This window comes from Hemicordylus capensis, chromosome 1 (genome assembly GCF_027244095.1).
Source record: "Hemicordylus capensis ecotype Gifberg chromosome 1, rHemCap1.1.pri, whole genome shotgun sequence".
Taxonomy (NCBI): Eukaryota; Metazoa; Chordata; class Lepidosauria; order Squamata; family Cordylidae; genus Hemicordylus; species Hemicordylus capensis.
Window position 1 is genome coordinate 364,902,984 of NC_069657.1, and position 16,472 is coordinate 364,919,455.

The 16,472-nt window shown below is 40.6% G+C and overlaps 1 protein-coding gene across 5 annotated transcripts in view; it reads left to right on the top strand.

The window, feature by feature from the left end:
• The window catches only part of TIAM2 (TIAM Rac1 associated GEF 2), a 243,443-nt gene that overhangs the window by 131,358 nt on the left and 95,613 nt on the right, over nucleotides 1-16,472 (top strand). For all 5 annotated transcript variants that reach the window (XM_053293460.1, XM_053293483.1, XM_053293477.1 and 2 more), the window contains one exon: nucleotides 10,526-10,597. In XM_053293460.1, coding sequence (XP_053149435.1) covers nucleotides 10,526-10,597 — 72 coding nt within the window. The remainder of the gene's footprint in view (nucleotides 1-10,525; nucleotides 10,598-16,472) is intronic.

The following is a 16,472-nucleotide window of genomic DNA, read 5'->3' on the forward strand; positions in this document are numbered from 1 at the left end:
TTTCCAGTTTTGTTTTTTAAAATTTTACTTATTGGTAATGTTGGTTAAAAAATTGACAGGTTGTACCAAAAATGGATTTTAAAAAGGCAGAGGGATTAACACAATTTCATATTCATAACTAAGTTAATACCTATACAGTATAAAAATCATGTCACACCAATTGTGGTACTACTTGTCTTGTATTAGAACTTACATGTTCTAGTATAAAATAAAGAGACCATTGCTCTTGAAATTTGAATGCTGCTCCATTATTTCCCTTCCACAAATTCCTTTGGAGTGTCATTTTACATAAAATCATAGTATGCTATACTTTTTGTTGCCATTCTGCTTAAATTTATTAGAAATTGTTTTGATTTCCAGTATCTACATAATGCATCATCACCACCACCACCACCATCATAGTTTTTGCTGTAATGAGCAAATTGGCCACGAAACAACACCAAATGTCTACATCACCAAATGTTTAAGAAATTCTAATATTTCTTAAAATAGTAGTATTGGAAACAGTTGTTGCTGTTGTCTTACAGTATCTTGAATGCTATTCCTTATTTCCCTTCAGAGTTTACCTATATATGGAAAGGACCACCACATATGTTCACTCGACCCAACTTCTTTATTATGTTTCCAGCAATGCCCATTATAGTACCATACATTTGCCTCGGTTTTCTAGGCGTAATGCAGCTGAAGTGAATTATTTTGCATTTTCTCTGAGAGAGAACTATCCAGACTGACCCTCCACTAACATGCCAGGATCCCGCCCCTGCTTGATTTTCAGCAGGTCGCCCTTCCCTCTGCAGCTGCCTGTACCTCCCAAAACTGTGTCCTTGAGGGACGCAGAGGAAAAGGGAGATGACCTAAGATCACTCCTCCTCCATCATGCAACAGAAAACTCAGAGGATTAGTCTGGCTGTTCGAGATTAAATGAAAATTGTATACGGTATTTATAGATCTCCACTGTTTGTCGATCTGTAAATTTCTTCCTATTTTATTTTACATGAATATTCTTGTATGTCATACTGTAAAATTTCCTCAAACAGTTCAGAAAGCAGACCTTTTTGAATTATTTGGATCTTTAATACATTTAATACATTTTCAGATTGAGTCAAGGGCGTCTTAAGTTGTTGAAGATGATTTTCTCATATTATCCAGTCATCACGTAAATACTGTCATAAATCTAAAATATAATGTCCTCGTTTTCAGTGAGATCTATAAACTTTTATTTCTCAGCCCCTATCCATTCATCTAAACTTCTCTGTCATGTTGCTTGTTGGAAGATAGCATAATAAAGGGATAAAAACAGAGGATAAAGGCCTGGAGCCATTTTATCTTTGTTTATTCCAAAGCCTAAATGTTACTGATTCATACCATTTTTTTAAAAAGAGACTTTTCTGAAATTAGCTTGATATTCTATCAATTGCTGTATATAAATAAAGAAGACACTATTTCAGCTGGTCTGTCTAAAATGCAGCAAACAGTGGTGTGCAAAAATCCAATAGGCAGTCATTTCTTGCTCTCCCATGTGGTATGGGTAGGTGCAGGCAGCAGTAACCACACTGGAGGGGATCTTGAGATGTCACTGGAATGTGAATCTAGGCCTGTCTAGCTTACTGCTGATAAAATATATTGGCAATGGGTGTCAAACGCAGCTCTCAGGTAAACAGAGAGCTACTTAACTCTCTTAGACAGAGATCTTAGTCTTAGATCTTAGGCAGAGATCTGTCTCAGTATTATTTACTGCAATATATTAGAGATGCTAGTGTTTGAACTTGAAACTGTTGAACTATGAGTTCATCTTAGTAACAGTAATATGCATGCATGATGATGATCAACAAACACAGCATTAGATTTTTTTGTAACAAAGCAAAGAGTTGTTTCAGATGAGCCGCCAGGTAAACAAATACAATGGAAGCTACTTAACTGAACTAAACTAGTCACCTCTTCATCCAGAAAAAGAATGTATTCTCAGTTGATACTGGTTCACTAAGCATACCTTGGTCCATTGAACTACCTTCCATAAAACAGCATTTATTTTACAGTGCCTAAGTATCTCCATAACAATAGGTCCATTTAGCATGCAATGAAACTAAAGTGGAAGGTATATGGAGAGAACAGAGCTAGTACAATTAAAGTAAAACTTTATTAATTGTTGTGAAATCACCAGTGACACAGAAGTTGTCTCTTGTTAGCTCCAGCAATCGGGGCGTAGCTATAATCGGGCGAACGGGTTCAAAGAACCCGAGCCGTGCCCAATCAGGAGCTGCCATTCGTGGCCCTGACACGCCCCCCGCATCTGACGTCCTGGTGTATCGGGGTAGCCTTGACCCCAATAGGGGAGGTTCGTTCCTGGGCAGATGGAGTCAATAACCAGCCCAGATGAGAGGACTTAAAATCAAAGCTTTATTATGCTCTTAAGTAGCATAGGTACTGCTCAACTCATGTCAAAGAGCAGGACCCAGAACCATACAGAAGGCAACACATTTATAGTCCAAAGTATCCCTCAAAAAGCAGCTGCATAGCAATGACTGGCCAAGGTTAGGGAACGTGTGCAGACTGCCAACCAGTTCATTCCAACCTTATCTTCCAGCACTAGCGGTTTGCTTTGACTTTAGGGAACATGGAAAAGTACCAGTAAACAGTTTCTAAGACTACTGACAAGGCTCTCTTTGCAAAGCCTTGAGCTTAGTTAAACAAAATAGGGTTGCTTATGTCAAGCTGTGCACTTCAATATCCATACCATACATCAGTCAGACGTGGGGGTGGTAGTTTAGCTCCTGAGCGGGGGCCGCACGGCCCCTTTGGGAGCGAAACAAAGGCTGGCGCTGCGAATGCAGCACCAGTCTAACTAGCTCCTGAAGGGGCCGCACGGCCCCCTCAGGAGCTAAGACTGGTGCTGCGTTCGCAACGCAGCCCAGAAGCGGCTCTTCCCTGCAGGGAAGAGCCGCTCCTGGGCTGTGCTGCAAATGCAGCACCAGCCTTTGTCTAACTGCCGAAGGGGCCGCGCGGCCCCTTCAGCAGTTAAGCTGCTTCTCCTGAATGGAGCCTCAAGGCTCCATTCAGGAGCCAGACCATGCCCCCCCATGTCTGACGTCAGACGCAGTGGGAGGGGCTATTGGGGCTCCGACCGTGGCCTCACACGGGCTGCCGGCGGGCTAACTACGCCCCTGCCAGCAATATAATGAAACATGGAAAGAACGGGAAAAAGCCTTTTTGAACAAAAGTGCTGTAACTATGAATTATTGGAAACTCTTTGATTTTCAAATGGAAGGACATTTATGCACACGGGGGAGGGAAAGATATATGTCTTTTGATAGCTACGCCTCCAATCTTATCAAAGTCAAACTTTTCCCCCAGGTCATTCATTCATTCAGTTTATCTGTTTGGTTATTGCTGCTTGGGCTACTTTTGTTGTTTTTAAAATTAATAACAGTGTTGTGATAACTTTGCATTTGACAGTTGTTCACATTTGACCTAAATCTGTATGTGATATGCATCACAGTGGTTCTCAAAGCTGACATAATATTTAATATTTTTATTGATCCATTTCTATACTGCTTTTCATTAAAATAACCCCAAAGCAGTTTACAATATAATTAAAACAATGCACAATTAAAATACAAATTAAAAGTACAAAAATTAAATATAAAAACAATATATCTCTGTTTAAAAGTTTAAAAACCTGTATGAAACAGTAACACACAAAACTCAAAGCAGCAGCAGTAAAAACTACTCTCATATAAAAGCTTGAGCCACATTTTTACTTGTTTTCTAAAAACTGCTATGGAGGCTGAGGAGCAGATGCTGGCTGGGAGAGCATTCCAAAGCCCTGGGGCAATGACTGAGAAGGCTCTGTTTTGTGTGCTTGAAAGCTGAGCCTCTCTCTCAGTTGGTATGAGGAGCAGAGCCCCCTCTGATGATCTTGTCAAGTGGGCAGAAATCCTTGGGAGCAGGCAGTCCTTCAGATATCCAGGGCCCAAACTGTTAAGGGCTTTACAGGTCAAAACCAGCACCTTGAATTGGACCCAGAAACAAATTGGTATCCACTGCAGTTCTTTCAGAATGGGTGTGATATGATCCCAGCAGGTAGCTCTGGAAAAAATCCTAGCTGCCACAGTTTCCAAATAGTCTTCAAGGACAGCCCCATGTAGAGCACATTACAGTAATCCAGCTGTGAAGTGACTAAGGTGTGGGTAACTCTGCCACCATCAACTTGACGGCACACTTTTACCTTTAACTGTGTCCAGGTCTGCGTTCTCTTTGTTATTTTAAATAAAATGGTAAATCCTCGTCTTCATGATAGAGGAATTCTTTCAACAGAGAGTCGTTGCTCAGGATTTGTTGAGATGCATATTCATGTGGATAGTTATATGTCTCAATGATCCTGGGTAAAAGCTTACAGAAGAGGCTCTCAAAGAGAAAGTGTGCTCAGGCTGAAAGACTGAGGGCTTCTCATCAGTGTGGCATTCTAGAGATATGCTGACCATTCTAGAGATATAGCTGGCTTATTAGGGAAGAGTATGCCACTAGACAATCGACCCATACAGTATGTGTCCAAATGGAGAACTCCTTGTTCAGCATGTATTTGGGTGATTCCTCCCTTTCTGGCGGTAGCAAAACTTTGTGGAGCACCTCAACTGCAAAGAGTCCTTCTGTGATCATCACTATGAATGCTACCCATTGTGCTTTTAAACTGAGAGGCCAATAGTAGAGCTGCACATGAGCCAGATACTGTGCATATCTGTTGCATTAGGGTACTGCATGCATAGCTTGCTTGTTTGCTTGCTTGTCTATCTATCTATCTATCTATCTATCTATCTATCTATCTATCTATCTATCTATCATATTTTTCTACCACCCCGTCTTACATTTGTAAATCCCATGAAAAAATGATTAGCAAGGTTCTGCTGCAGTCTTGCTTTGCTGTGAGAAGTGTGAACCAAAGTTATGTAGATATCAAGAACATGATTGTACTCTCTGTTTATGCACACATGCGCCAGGAACAAGTGAAACAAAATGGTCTATGTAAGGGACTTCTTATTTTCTTTTGAAAAAATATGAGGTGATCACAAGTTCTCAGCCTGGAGATCAGATCAGCATATCATTGCCACCATTAAAACCCTTATCTGAAGATGGATATTGTAGAAACAGAGCACAGACAATGACCTAAGGTGCATGTAGTCCTTCAGTTCATCCCAATTCCCAGTTCATCCCAACAAGCAAGCCCTATGCCATGTGACAGGTCTCTATTTGCATTCTTAAAACCTGTTGAGGGAAGCTACACAGAAAAAAATGCAGGTGCACACTTTGTGGTGTACAATTAATGCAGTGACCCACATTTGACACAGCTCTGCTCAGGGGTGTAGATATAATTGAGCGAATGGGTTCAAAGAACTTGTCCCCCCCCCTGCTCCTGAGGTCCCTGCAGCTCAACCCCTCCCTATTTTCTTTATTATCTCCCTTACTCTGTGGGGCCGCCAGGGAGAGGGGTGAACATGGCCCCCCTCTCCCCTAGCTACACTCCTGGCTTTGATACTACTATTATCACTTTCCCAACTAGTTCTGGCCCACTCTTGCACAACAAAGTTCTCTTTGCCCATCTTGTAGCTGCATTTCTACTTTCTATTAAGAATGTGAGTAGCAGAACAAACTGTGAGAAATGGCTCTGTTGCAAGTTAAGAGAGTGATTACAATGCCTGTCCCATGAGCACAGTGAATGACTTAGAGCCACAAGCCCAGTTGCTTATCTTAAGATATTCAGTAAGATACAGAAGAATCATCAGGAGGATATAGGGTGGGGAAACACACCAACAGTTGTTGCATTATCTCTGGTTAATCCTGCATGCTCTTTATCACAAACTCAATTATTAATGCACATGATAAAAATGAAGAAATGACAAAGGTTAAGAGTGTGTATGATGAAACGAAAGCCACCTAATGGTGCAGTGGGGAAGTAACCTGCCTAGAGAGCAGGAGGCTGTTGATTCAAATCCCCGCTGGTATGTTTCCCAGAATATGGGAAATGCCTATATCGGGCAACAGCAATATAGTAAGGTGCTAAAAGGCATCATCTCATACTGCGTGGTAGATGCCAATGGTTAGAGCTGGTCTTGTGAGAGCAAGCATAACTTGTCCCCTTAACTAAGCAGGGTCTGCCCTGGTTGCATTTGAAAGGGAGACTAGAAGTGTGAGCACTGTAAAATATTCCCCTCAGGGGATGGAGCCGCTCTGGGAAGAGCATCTAGGTTCCAAGTTCCCTCCCTGGCTTCTCCAAGATAGGGCTGAGATAGAGTCCTGCCTGCAACCTTGGAGAAGCCACTGCCAGTCTGTGAAGACAATACTGAGCTAGATAGACCAATGTTCTGACTCAGTATATGGCAGCTTCCTATGTTCCCTCCTATATTCTACCAAAGAAAACCACAGGGCTCTGGGGCCTCCAGGAGTCAACACCAACTTGACAGCACAACTTTATGATGAAACTAACACTCTGAAGAAGAGAGAATTGTAGGGATGTGCAAAATGTTTTAACGTTGAAATGTTTCACCTTGAAATGGGTCATTTCAAGTGTCTCAAGCTCAAAACAAAACTCCCTTTAAATAAAGGGCCTGTTTAGAGCTTGAAACAAAACAACCCCTTTTAGATTCAAAATGTTTCGACGTTTTGAGTGCCATTTTGGAGGACTGTTTTCCCCCTTGCTGGTTGGTTTTCTGGCACTGGCCTCTGATTGGCTTATGGTCTCCTTGGCTGGCTTATTATCATACAATCAAATCATTGGTTGGGGGGAGTAAGGAGGGGAGAGCCCAAAAGGAGTTTAAAAATATATTGAAAGGGACTGGGCAGTAGAGAGAACCCTTATTAGTGTGCCTCTCTTGAAGATGATACATTGGGAGATGAGGGAGGATCAGAGACTGCAGCAGCAGAGAACAGACTGGTGGTGGTGGCAGACTGAGCTTGCCTGGCCCAGTGGAGAGAGAGACCGAGAGTGCCTGCTGGTTTATTGGTTTGTCCTCCCCCCACCCTTTTGGCGAAAGGTTAAACATCTGTTAAAAATTGCCTGCTTGTCCATTTCTTTTGTGGGTTCGTTAGCACTCATCATGCCCTACCACCCAACCTCCTTTGGTGTCCCTAGGAGCTACTCATGGGGAACAATGGGGTGTTTCATGTTTTCCCATTGTTCTCTGTGGCCAAAATTCAAAACGTTTTGAGGTTTGTTCCGTTGAAACAACTAGATCGACTGCGATTTTGACAAAATGTTCCAGCCATCTACATTTCTTTTCTGCGCTACAAACAAAACACAACATCCACTTTGTACATCCCTAGAGAACTGCATAAATTTATGGGCTAAGCTAGAAGATGTACTAGAGGGTTTGCTGTTAACTAAGGTTGACATCAAATCCAATTACTTGTGGCTGGGAGAGAGAATATGAATGAATTAACGTTGGGGAAGGACTGAGGAATGCATAAACCTGTGGCTCACACCCAGTCCTTTAAACATGGTTAAACTTGGCAGATGGGGCGGAATACATAAATCCCAGTGGTGTGGAAAAATTCCCATGCTTTATTTTTCCGTGGAGAAGTTTCCCTTTCTAAAGTTTCTATTTGGCTACTTGAAAAACATTTGATATACCGAGAAATGAATATGGTGGAGATTTTTTGGTTTACTATATAAAAAGGTCAAATTGTTTATATTTTAAAATAAAAATAATTAATAAATAATGTCAATTCAGATTACTGTCTATTCAGGGTATCAGAAAAATTTGTAAAGTAGCTTTTTGGGAGGAAAACTTGAATGGATTTTTAAAAAAAATTCAAAATTTTCCAGAAAATACACATTTGTTGCTTGGGAATCTTAAGTGTGTGCCAGTGATCAAATACAAGTTACACAAAAAGCAGATGATGTAGAATATTCTAGGAATGGTGGTGCGTATCTTTCTCAGTAGAAAGAACTCCAGGTCACTGGCTATTTTAATCCTTATCTTTGGGACAAATAATATGTTGTGTTTAAAATGTTATTAGACCTGACGGCTTAGGGTGTGGGGTTTTTTTTAGACAATAGCTGCTGGATCAGGACCCCCATAATCACAACCATGTTGGAAGAATAGAGGGGCTTTAACCTAACTATTGTCAGGGTCACAATCTGTGCATCTCTCCTCACCCCCCGCTTCAACTGTTATTATTATTATTATTTCTTGTTTACACGGTCAGACAGGTGTTATTGACTGGTTTGTTTCATACAGACATCAAGTCCTTCCCAAGGACCTGGGATGGCTGAATTTTATTATCAATATTGTTCTTGTGGTTATTATAGATATCATCACAGAATATAGGCATATAGGCTGTTCCCAGTAAAGTTGCTTTTTGTAGTTGGCTGATGGTGATTTCTGTGGCCCCTATGGTGTTGAGGTGCTCTTCAAGATCTTTTGGAATTGCACCTAGGGCGCCAATTACCACTGGGATTATTTGGGTCTTCTTCTGCCACAGCCTTTCAATTTCCATTTGTAGATCTTTGTATTTTGTTGATTTTTCTATTTCTTTTTCTTCTATTCTGCTATCCCCTGGTATTGCTACGTTGATCATTTTAACTTGTCTTTCTTTCTTTCTTTCTTTCTTTCTTTCTTTCTTTCTTTCTTTCTTTCTTCTTCTTCTTCTTCTGCATATTTTTATACTGCTCAAAATGCAAGTTCTCTGGGTGGTTTACAAGACAATAAAAACAACCAATAAAAAGATTAACATATTTTAACAATTAAAATTTTAAAAGTTAAAACTATTAAAACACAATTAAAACAATATCTAATTCTATTGACAATAAAATTATTATTAAGAATTATTATTAATGAACTAGTGCTGTTTGATTAATAATGTTTTGAACATTGGATATTTTCTCAAGAGATTTAATCCTGTTCATTTGCTTGCAAAGGATTTTGATAAAGGTTTTCTTAGTTCTACATAATTTTAGAGATGTTCATTAAATACCAGCCAATAAGTTGTGTGCGAGTGCAAAGCTCTGGTTATTTCTGTTTGTTTGTTTGTTTGTTTAATTTTATTTTTTACATTTATATGCCGCTCTTCCTCCAAGGAGCCCAGAGTACTACATACTTAAGTTTCTCCTCACAACAACCCTGTGAAGTAGGTTAGGCTGAGAGAGAAGTGACTGGCCCAGAGCCATCCAGCAAGTCTCATGGCTGAATGGGGATTTGAACACGGGTCTTCCCGGTCCTAGTCCAGCACTCTAACCACTACACCGCGCTGGCTCTTGTATTCACTATTACTTGTATTCTGAACATAGGTAGCTAAAGGATCAAGATGTCATAATTTTGCCATTAGAAGCTTTTTTAGAGTAACTTGCTTCACCAAAAGAAAGTATTAGGGGAAAGGTAGAAACACACTTTGTCCCCCTTTGATAGTTGGCAGAGAGTGGATTGGACTTTGAGAGAGCTTCCTCTGATTCCCCACTCTTCAGTAATCAATTAGTTCAAAGTAACCTGCTTCAGAGCCCAGTCTATAGACCCAGTGGTTGCTTTGGGAACTAAGGGAGGATCAGCCTCCCCTTCATCTCTGTGGAGTTGTAATGGTCTCTAACCGTGTACTTTCTCTGATCCCAGTGCTTCCTGCCGTCTGGTGAGGGGGGGTGCTAAATGAAGAGCAGAATTGGGTGGATGGGAACTGGTTAGTGAAAAGATGCTGGAGAAGAACGCACCCTGTTCTGAGAGCCTATGCATTGGAATAGCCTGCCCAAAGCCTACCGGCCTATGGGCTCTTGGTGTAGTGTTTGAGCAGGAAATAAGCTAACAGAATTCTTACTTGGGCCCAGAACTAGGATCTGCACATTGTTCTTTGCAGTCAGGGACAGACTCTGGCAGCATTCCCTAGAATTAATGTGCAGCAGTTGTCTGGAATGATTGTTAGCAGGTGACACTCTGGCCATTACAAACTCCTTACTGCAGAGATCTCCTGCCTTTTTCTGCATTTAGGCACCTGGGATTTCTGCTCAACAACACACCACTTTAGAAATAGATAATGAATACAAATTCGACAAATATTTATGTACCACTTTTCAACAACCACCCCCCCAAAGCATTTTAGATAGATATAAATAAATAAATACAGAAAGAAAGAAAGAAGGCTCCCCTGCCCACAAAGTGCTCACAGTCTAAAAAAGAAACATAAGACAGACAATAGTAACCGTCACTGGCGGGATGCTGTGCTGGGGATGGATAGGGCCAGTTGCCTCCCTCTGCTCAATAAAGATAATCGCTACTTGTAAAAGGTGCCTCTTTGCTCAGTTAGCAGGGGACTATTATAGCATTATATAATAGCATTATATCTTTATAGATCGACATCTAGACTAAGTGACTGAATAGTATTACTCAGGAGTTACTCTAAAGGACTATTTGCTTTTAGTAGGACTTCTGTCGAGTAACTTATACAGAATATCAGCCATAGTTTGACCTTTTCTCCTTATTTGCATGTGAAACAGTTACATTATGCCATGTTTTGTGCATTCTTTAACTTGCACACTTGTTTTAATTAGATTTTTGACTCTGCTGGAGGCCATGGATTTACTGGAAGTCAACTACCTCAAAATCCCAGTAATTCTACTGAGGTAAGAGCACGGGTTTTTTGCACCTGTTTAGTGTGTTTCTTAATTCATGTAGTGTATATAGTACCAGTGGGGATTTTAACTAGCAACCTTCTGCTTGTTAGTCAAGCATTTCCCCGCTGCACCACTTAAGGTGACTTGGAGACAGTAAGTCTGACTTTTTCCCCCAAACCCCAAACCCATCCCTGGCACCCCCAAACCAGCTCGAATTCTGGTCAGTTAAGAGATAATCAAGATAAAAAGAATCTGTACAACCTGGATGGCAGCTAATAAAAGGGGTGTATAATAATCTGTTCTGTGCAAACAGTTGTGTTAGGGGATCATTGGACAGGCTTGTACAGAGGATTTTTCGGAGGTAATGAACGAACAGTGCACTTTTAATGGTAATACATCTTACTGCCCAGTCACATTATTATTGCTAGAAACCCAGCATCTGCATCACAAAATTTGATGGTGATATGAGATTATCTCTCTTACCCTGCCCCCTCCACCCCCGCTTGACTGTTTAGCTCTTGTGTGTACTGAGGGTGCGTGACTATTGTATAATGGCTATAATATCTCAGATAAGAAACATGCACCCATTCTTATTTAGTTTTTGGATTTATTTTTAATGTGATTGAACATTGCCCCCTTTAAATGCTTCCCAGAATGAATTCTGCCTCAAAAGTGTGTATGTAGTTCTTGCTTTGAAAGGAAGAAACAACTGAATAATAATGCTGTCAGTTTCCCATAGTGCCATTTCAGAGCTTTTGTTGTTTTTGTGGTGTTTGTTTTTGTTGTCAGCCTTCTCTGTGTCAGGCCTTCTCTGTGTTGTCAGGCCTGCCACTATGTTGGAATAGTTATCATGAAATTTTTGCAGTAGGGGAACTAGTGTGACAGTAGCATATCAGTCATCACCCCTCCAAAACAAGATCTGTATATCTGTTCAACCTCTCATTATCCAATTGATTCCCGCCCCCCACTGTCCCCACTTCTGGTCTAATAATTTAGGTAGCATTTCTTTTGTAAAGGCAAAGCATGTTTACAACCTTTAATTCAAAGAGCTTCAGGCTGCCACAATATTGGATGCATCAGAGTCCACCAGTGGAACAGGCAAATAAATGCCCTGAGCTCCCTATGAAACATGCAAAAGAAGAACCTGTGCATTTCGTGAACTATATTATCTGTGTACATCAAACTGGAACTTGCTTATCCTTCCAGGGTTGGGGGAGGCAACCGAACACCTGCTTAATATATTGCACAGGAAACATGAAAAGAATAAGTGCTTGTTTGAATATCCAAAGTAACTGAGTTGAACCAATAGATTATTATTATTGTTTACACAATCAGACAGGTGTTATTGACTGGTTTGTTTTATCCAGACATTGAGTCCTTCCCAAGGACCTGGGATGGCTGAATTTTATTGTCAATGTTGTTGCTGTTATTACAGATATTGTCGCAGAATATAGGCTGTTTCCAGTAAAGTTGCTTTTTGTAATTGGCTGGTGGTGATTTCTGTGGCCCCTATGGTGTTGAGGTGCTCTTCAAGTTGTTTTGGAATTGCATCTAGGGCACCAATTACCACTGGCATTACTTTGGTCTTTTTCTGCCACAGCCTTTCAATTTCAATTTGTAGATCTTTGTATTTTGTATGGGCCAGTTACTCTCCCCCTGCTAAATAAGGAGAATCTCCACGTTAAAAGGTGCCTCTTTGCCAAGTTAGCAGGGGTATGCTTAATAATGTTAATAATCTGCTTGATAATTTTGTCACTAAAAAGAATTGGCCACTCAGGTATGGGAAATGTATTCCTGTATATGGATTTAAGTGAGACTGTTAATTCATAACTTGTATTCTTTTCCCCTCAAACTTGAGGGTTTTTGTTCTTTTTGTTTGGTAGAGAAGTGGTATATCCACTTATCAGTATACCAATAAGTGGTATATCTCTGTCCAGCCACCTGCACCCCCACTTCCAGCGGAGGAACATGGGCATCCTAGTTGATATTCTTTCAAAATAGATTAGTCTAGTGGTCACAATGTGATAAAGACAATTCTCAAAAAAATTAGTGACTCCCATATTAGCAGGGGGAGAATAACTGGCCCTATACACCCCGAGCACAGTACCTCCAGGGACTGTTGCTGGTGTCTATCTTTTGTTTCTTTTTAGATTGTGAGCCCTTTGGGGACAGGGATCCATCTTATTTGTTAATTATTTCTCTGTGTAAACCACCCTGAGCCATTCTTGGAAGGGCAGAATCAAATCAAATCAAATCAAATCAAACAATCAATCAATAAAATGCATTCTTAAATCTGATTTGGCTGACATTAAAACCAAATGAAAACTTGTGACTACCCCCGCAAACCGGAGCCACAAGTGCTTCCTCTTCACCACCCGTCCTTGTGGACATGTGCTATGAACTCTCTTTTCCTGTAAGAAAGAATTGTCTCATAGATATCCTTTGGTGTACAGAGCCTTCAGAACCAAACCAGCTGTCATAACTGTAAAACTTTGATTGTGGAACCCTTCAATAAATCCTCAGAGCTGTCTGTGCTTTACTTCTGCGGTGCTGGCAGCCCTACACAGCAGGGCTCCAGGCCTTCCATGCTTAACCTGAGTCCTTTAGCTTTCACGTTCCTCAGGAATAAATGTGCTCTCCATTCTTTCGTCGTTTGCTGTAGTGGATCTTCCTTGAATTTAAGATCAGAATTTAAGATCTTTGGGGTTTTTTTTACAAAAAGCATGCAGCAGTTGACACTTTAGAAAGTTTATCCAGACTGTGCAACACTTGATAAACTGAAGTGCTGCTTATGTGAACTTCTTGTGCTCAAGGCTGTCTAGATGAATGATTACACTGTTTTCTACAAGATGAATAAGTCTGCATTTATAAGGATTAATATTTTAAGATTTCTCTTCAGATGTAGAGAAAAGTCCCTTGCCTGTCTTGGGAATTTATGCTGTGTTGTCCTATCACTGTGTTCTGCTCCCTAAATAGTCCAGAAGAAATGAGTACACAAACTGCATTATTCAAATTTGTTTGAAAATCTGCTTGTGTGTGTGCCCAGTGGCTTTCAAGGACCAACGGAATATCTCTTAGTTATCATATATTTGGGAGCCAAATTATCCGTTTGGTGGAACTTGTCCATCTGTATGAACCACTACCCTCCTGTCTGCTAAATGAGTAAGACTGGGCATCCCATCTATGTAAACTTTTAAAGGAGTCGAATAACAGTGTCTGCAGTTTTGCAGGAGTTTCTGCCGTTTCTTAATGCCTCATCCAGTGACTCAAAAAGTGATTCATTGTAACTTGCAAAACCACTGACTTTGGAAACAAGCCTGTTTTGTTAGGAAATTTTGAAGAAAAATAAAGTCAAATGTTACAAGAGACTTCCTGATGAGTTCAGTGAAGCACAACCCCATTAAATGTTCCATGCAGGTTTTCTGAGGTGTTTCATATAAAAATGGCGACACAGACAGGGAAATCATGAAATAACCAACTGCTCCTCAAGCAACACCGTGGCATAACATATGACACTCTACGAGCCTGGCACACATTTCTGGAAAACTGAATGTGTTGTCAAAACTCTGTGTGGCAATGAATGAATAAAGTATTGTGGTGTTAGTCACTCCACAGACATAGCTGGAAAAAACCCTCTCCCTCTTAGCTTCAAAGATGGAAAATGTGGAGGAAACAACCGTCTCTTGAACACAACTAGCAATGGTGTGTGTGTGTGTGTGTGTGTGTGTGTGTGTGTGTGTTAGAAACAGGGTGTTTCTATCAAATCATCAGAGCTTTTGAAATACTTGTTTGCATTAGTCACAGTAAGCCTAAAACAGTTTATGCTGTTTGTGAAGATTCTGGACTTTATGAATGTCTGGCAAAGAAAATGCTTTTAGACCAATACTCCTGTTGTATTGTCTTAAAATTTGATTGTAGTTGCTGCAGTTGTGAAAGTGATTTGTAGATGTAGGCTGAAGGCAGACATCTGTTCTAAAGTGTGGTGGAAGTGGCTTGAACGCCCTGAAACTAAATGCTTCAGATTATAGCTGTTGTGTGTTCAGCCCATTTCCACCATACTTTACAAAGCATGCCTGGCTTTATCCTTCCATACTACACCCACCTCCTTGTAGTATTTAGCATAGTTTGGCACTCTTCTGTAGTGTGTATTGGTTGCTTTGTTGCTGATGCGGTAGCCTACATATGAAAATTGGAAGATTTTCACAAATGTGTATTATATCTTGCTGTTCAAGTAGCGATAGACATTAAGTAACACAATTCCCTCATATTGCATTTTCTTATCCAAGTGGTATTGAGTTACAGTGCCCTCTGCTGATGAAATCTCTTAAATAAATTTGAACTTCAAAAACCCATTGAATTAAAATGGTCATATTTTTAAAAAATACATAGTGCTCTCAGTGTGCTTTGTTGTGCAGAGGACTTTGTGTGTTGACTTAAGAAATGCAAGCATATTTAACTTGGCCTGAATAATAGCGTCAAACTGACTCAGGAGTGGGGTGTGTGAAAATGATCACGGCCACGCTGTCTATAAATCTATGTTGCTCTTATTTTTCAGGCTTAATGAAGTCAGTTTCCCAGTGGTGCTTCAAGCTCTTCCCATAATTGTTTGTAAATTGCATTGTACGCTCTGATGGTGTTGAGGTCCTTCTTACTCTAAGTGGCACTGAATGCGAAACTTGCAAGCATCTGATGAGCATGAGTGCCATTTTTGTTTGTAATATAAATTTCAAGACACCATTGTCTTTGCTGCTGATCTGTTCCTGTACTTTTAAAAGGAAATAAATGGGTAATTGTGTTCCTTGCTGTTGGTATCATGCTAAAGACAACCTCCCAAGTTTTATTTCTGTGACTGACTTTGGGGTACATTGAACAACCACACTGGATTAGTAAAGTATACATTTTATTTGGGTGAGGTTGTGTGAGCAACCTGATTGCAGATCATCACATGAAAACCACAGTAACATACACATTATTTATTTATTTATTTGATTTCTATACCGCCCTTCCAAAAATGGCTCAGGATTGTTTATGCAGAGAAACAACAAATAAATAAGATGGCTCCCTGTCCCCAAAGGGCTCACAATCTAAAAAGAAACATAGGATAGACACCAGCAACAGTCACCGGAGGTACTGTACTGGGGTTGGATAGGGCCAGTTATTATTGCTGTATGTATCTAAATGCAAGCTGGACATGACTTCTGTGGATGAAGTTACCCTGTATCTTTGTTATCAGTTCCTATCTGAAATCCGCTCCTATCAGGAGAGGAGAGCTGGCCTTGTGGTAGCAAGCATGAACTGTCCCCATTGTTAAGCAGGGTCCACCCTGGTTTGCATTTGAATGGGAGACTACATATGAGCACTGTAATATATTCCCCTTAGAGGATGAGGCCGCTCTGGAAAGAGCATCTGCATGCTTGCATGCAGAAAGTTCCAAGTTCCCTCCCTGGCTTTCCAAGATAAAGCTGAGAGAGACTCCTGCCTGCAACCTTGGAGAAGCTGCTGCCAGTCTGTGTAGACAATAATGAGATGGACCCATGGTCTGGCTCGGTATATGGCAGATTCCTATGCACCTAAGTCCTGCTGATTTCAATGACGTAAAAGTAGTTTTACATTTCTTTTGATCATGCCCTATGTTCCTTTATCTACTTCTGAGTGAGGAAAATATGTAGGCATATGATCATTCAAATTTAAATTTGCTGGTTCTGTGTGTGGTAGTCCCATGATAAGAGCACCTTTCAAGAAGAGGCTTAATCTTCAGTAGTACCAGGCATTCCCTTATGGGTGAACCTTGACTCTGTGCGGAAACCTAAAATGACTTCTAGCAACAAAGGATGTCTTTATTTAGCAAGCTGTAATTACCATATTCAGAGCTAGCAATGTTGCT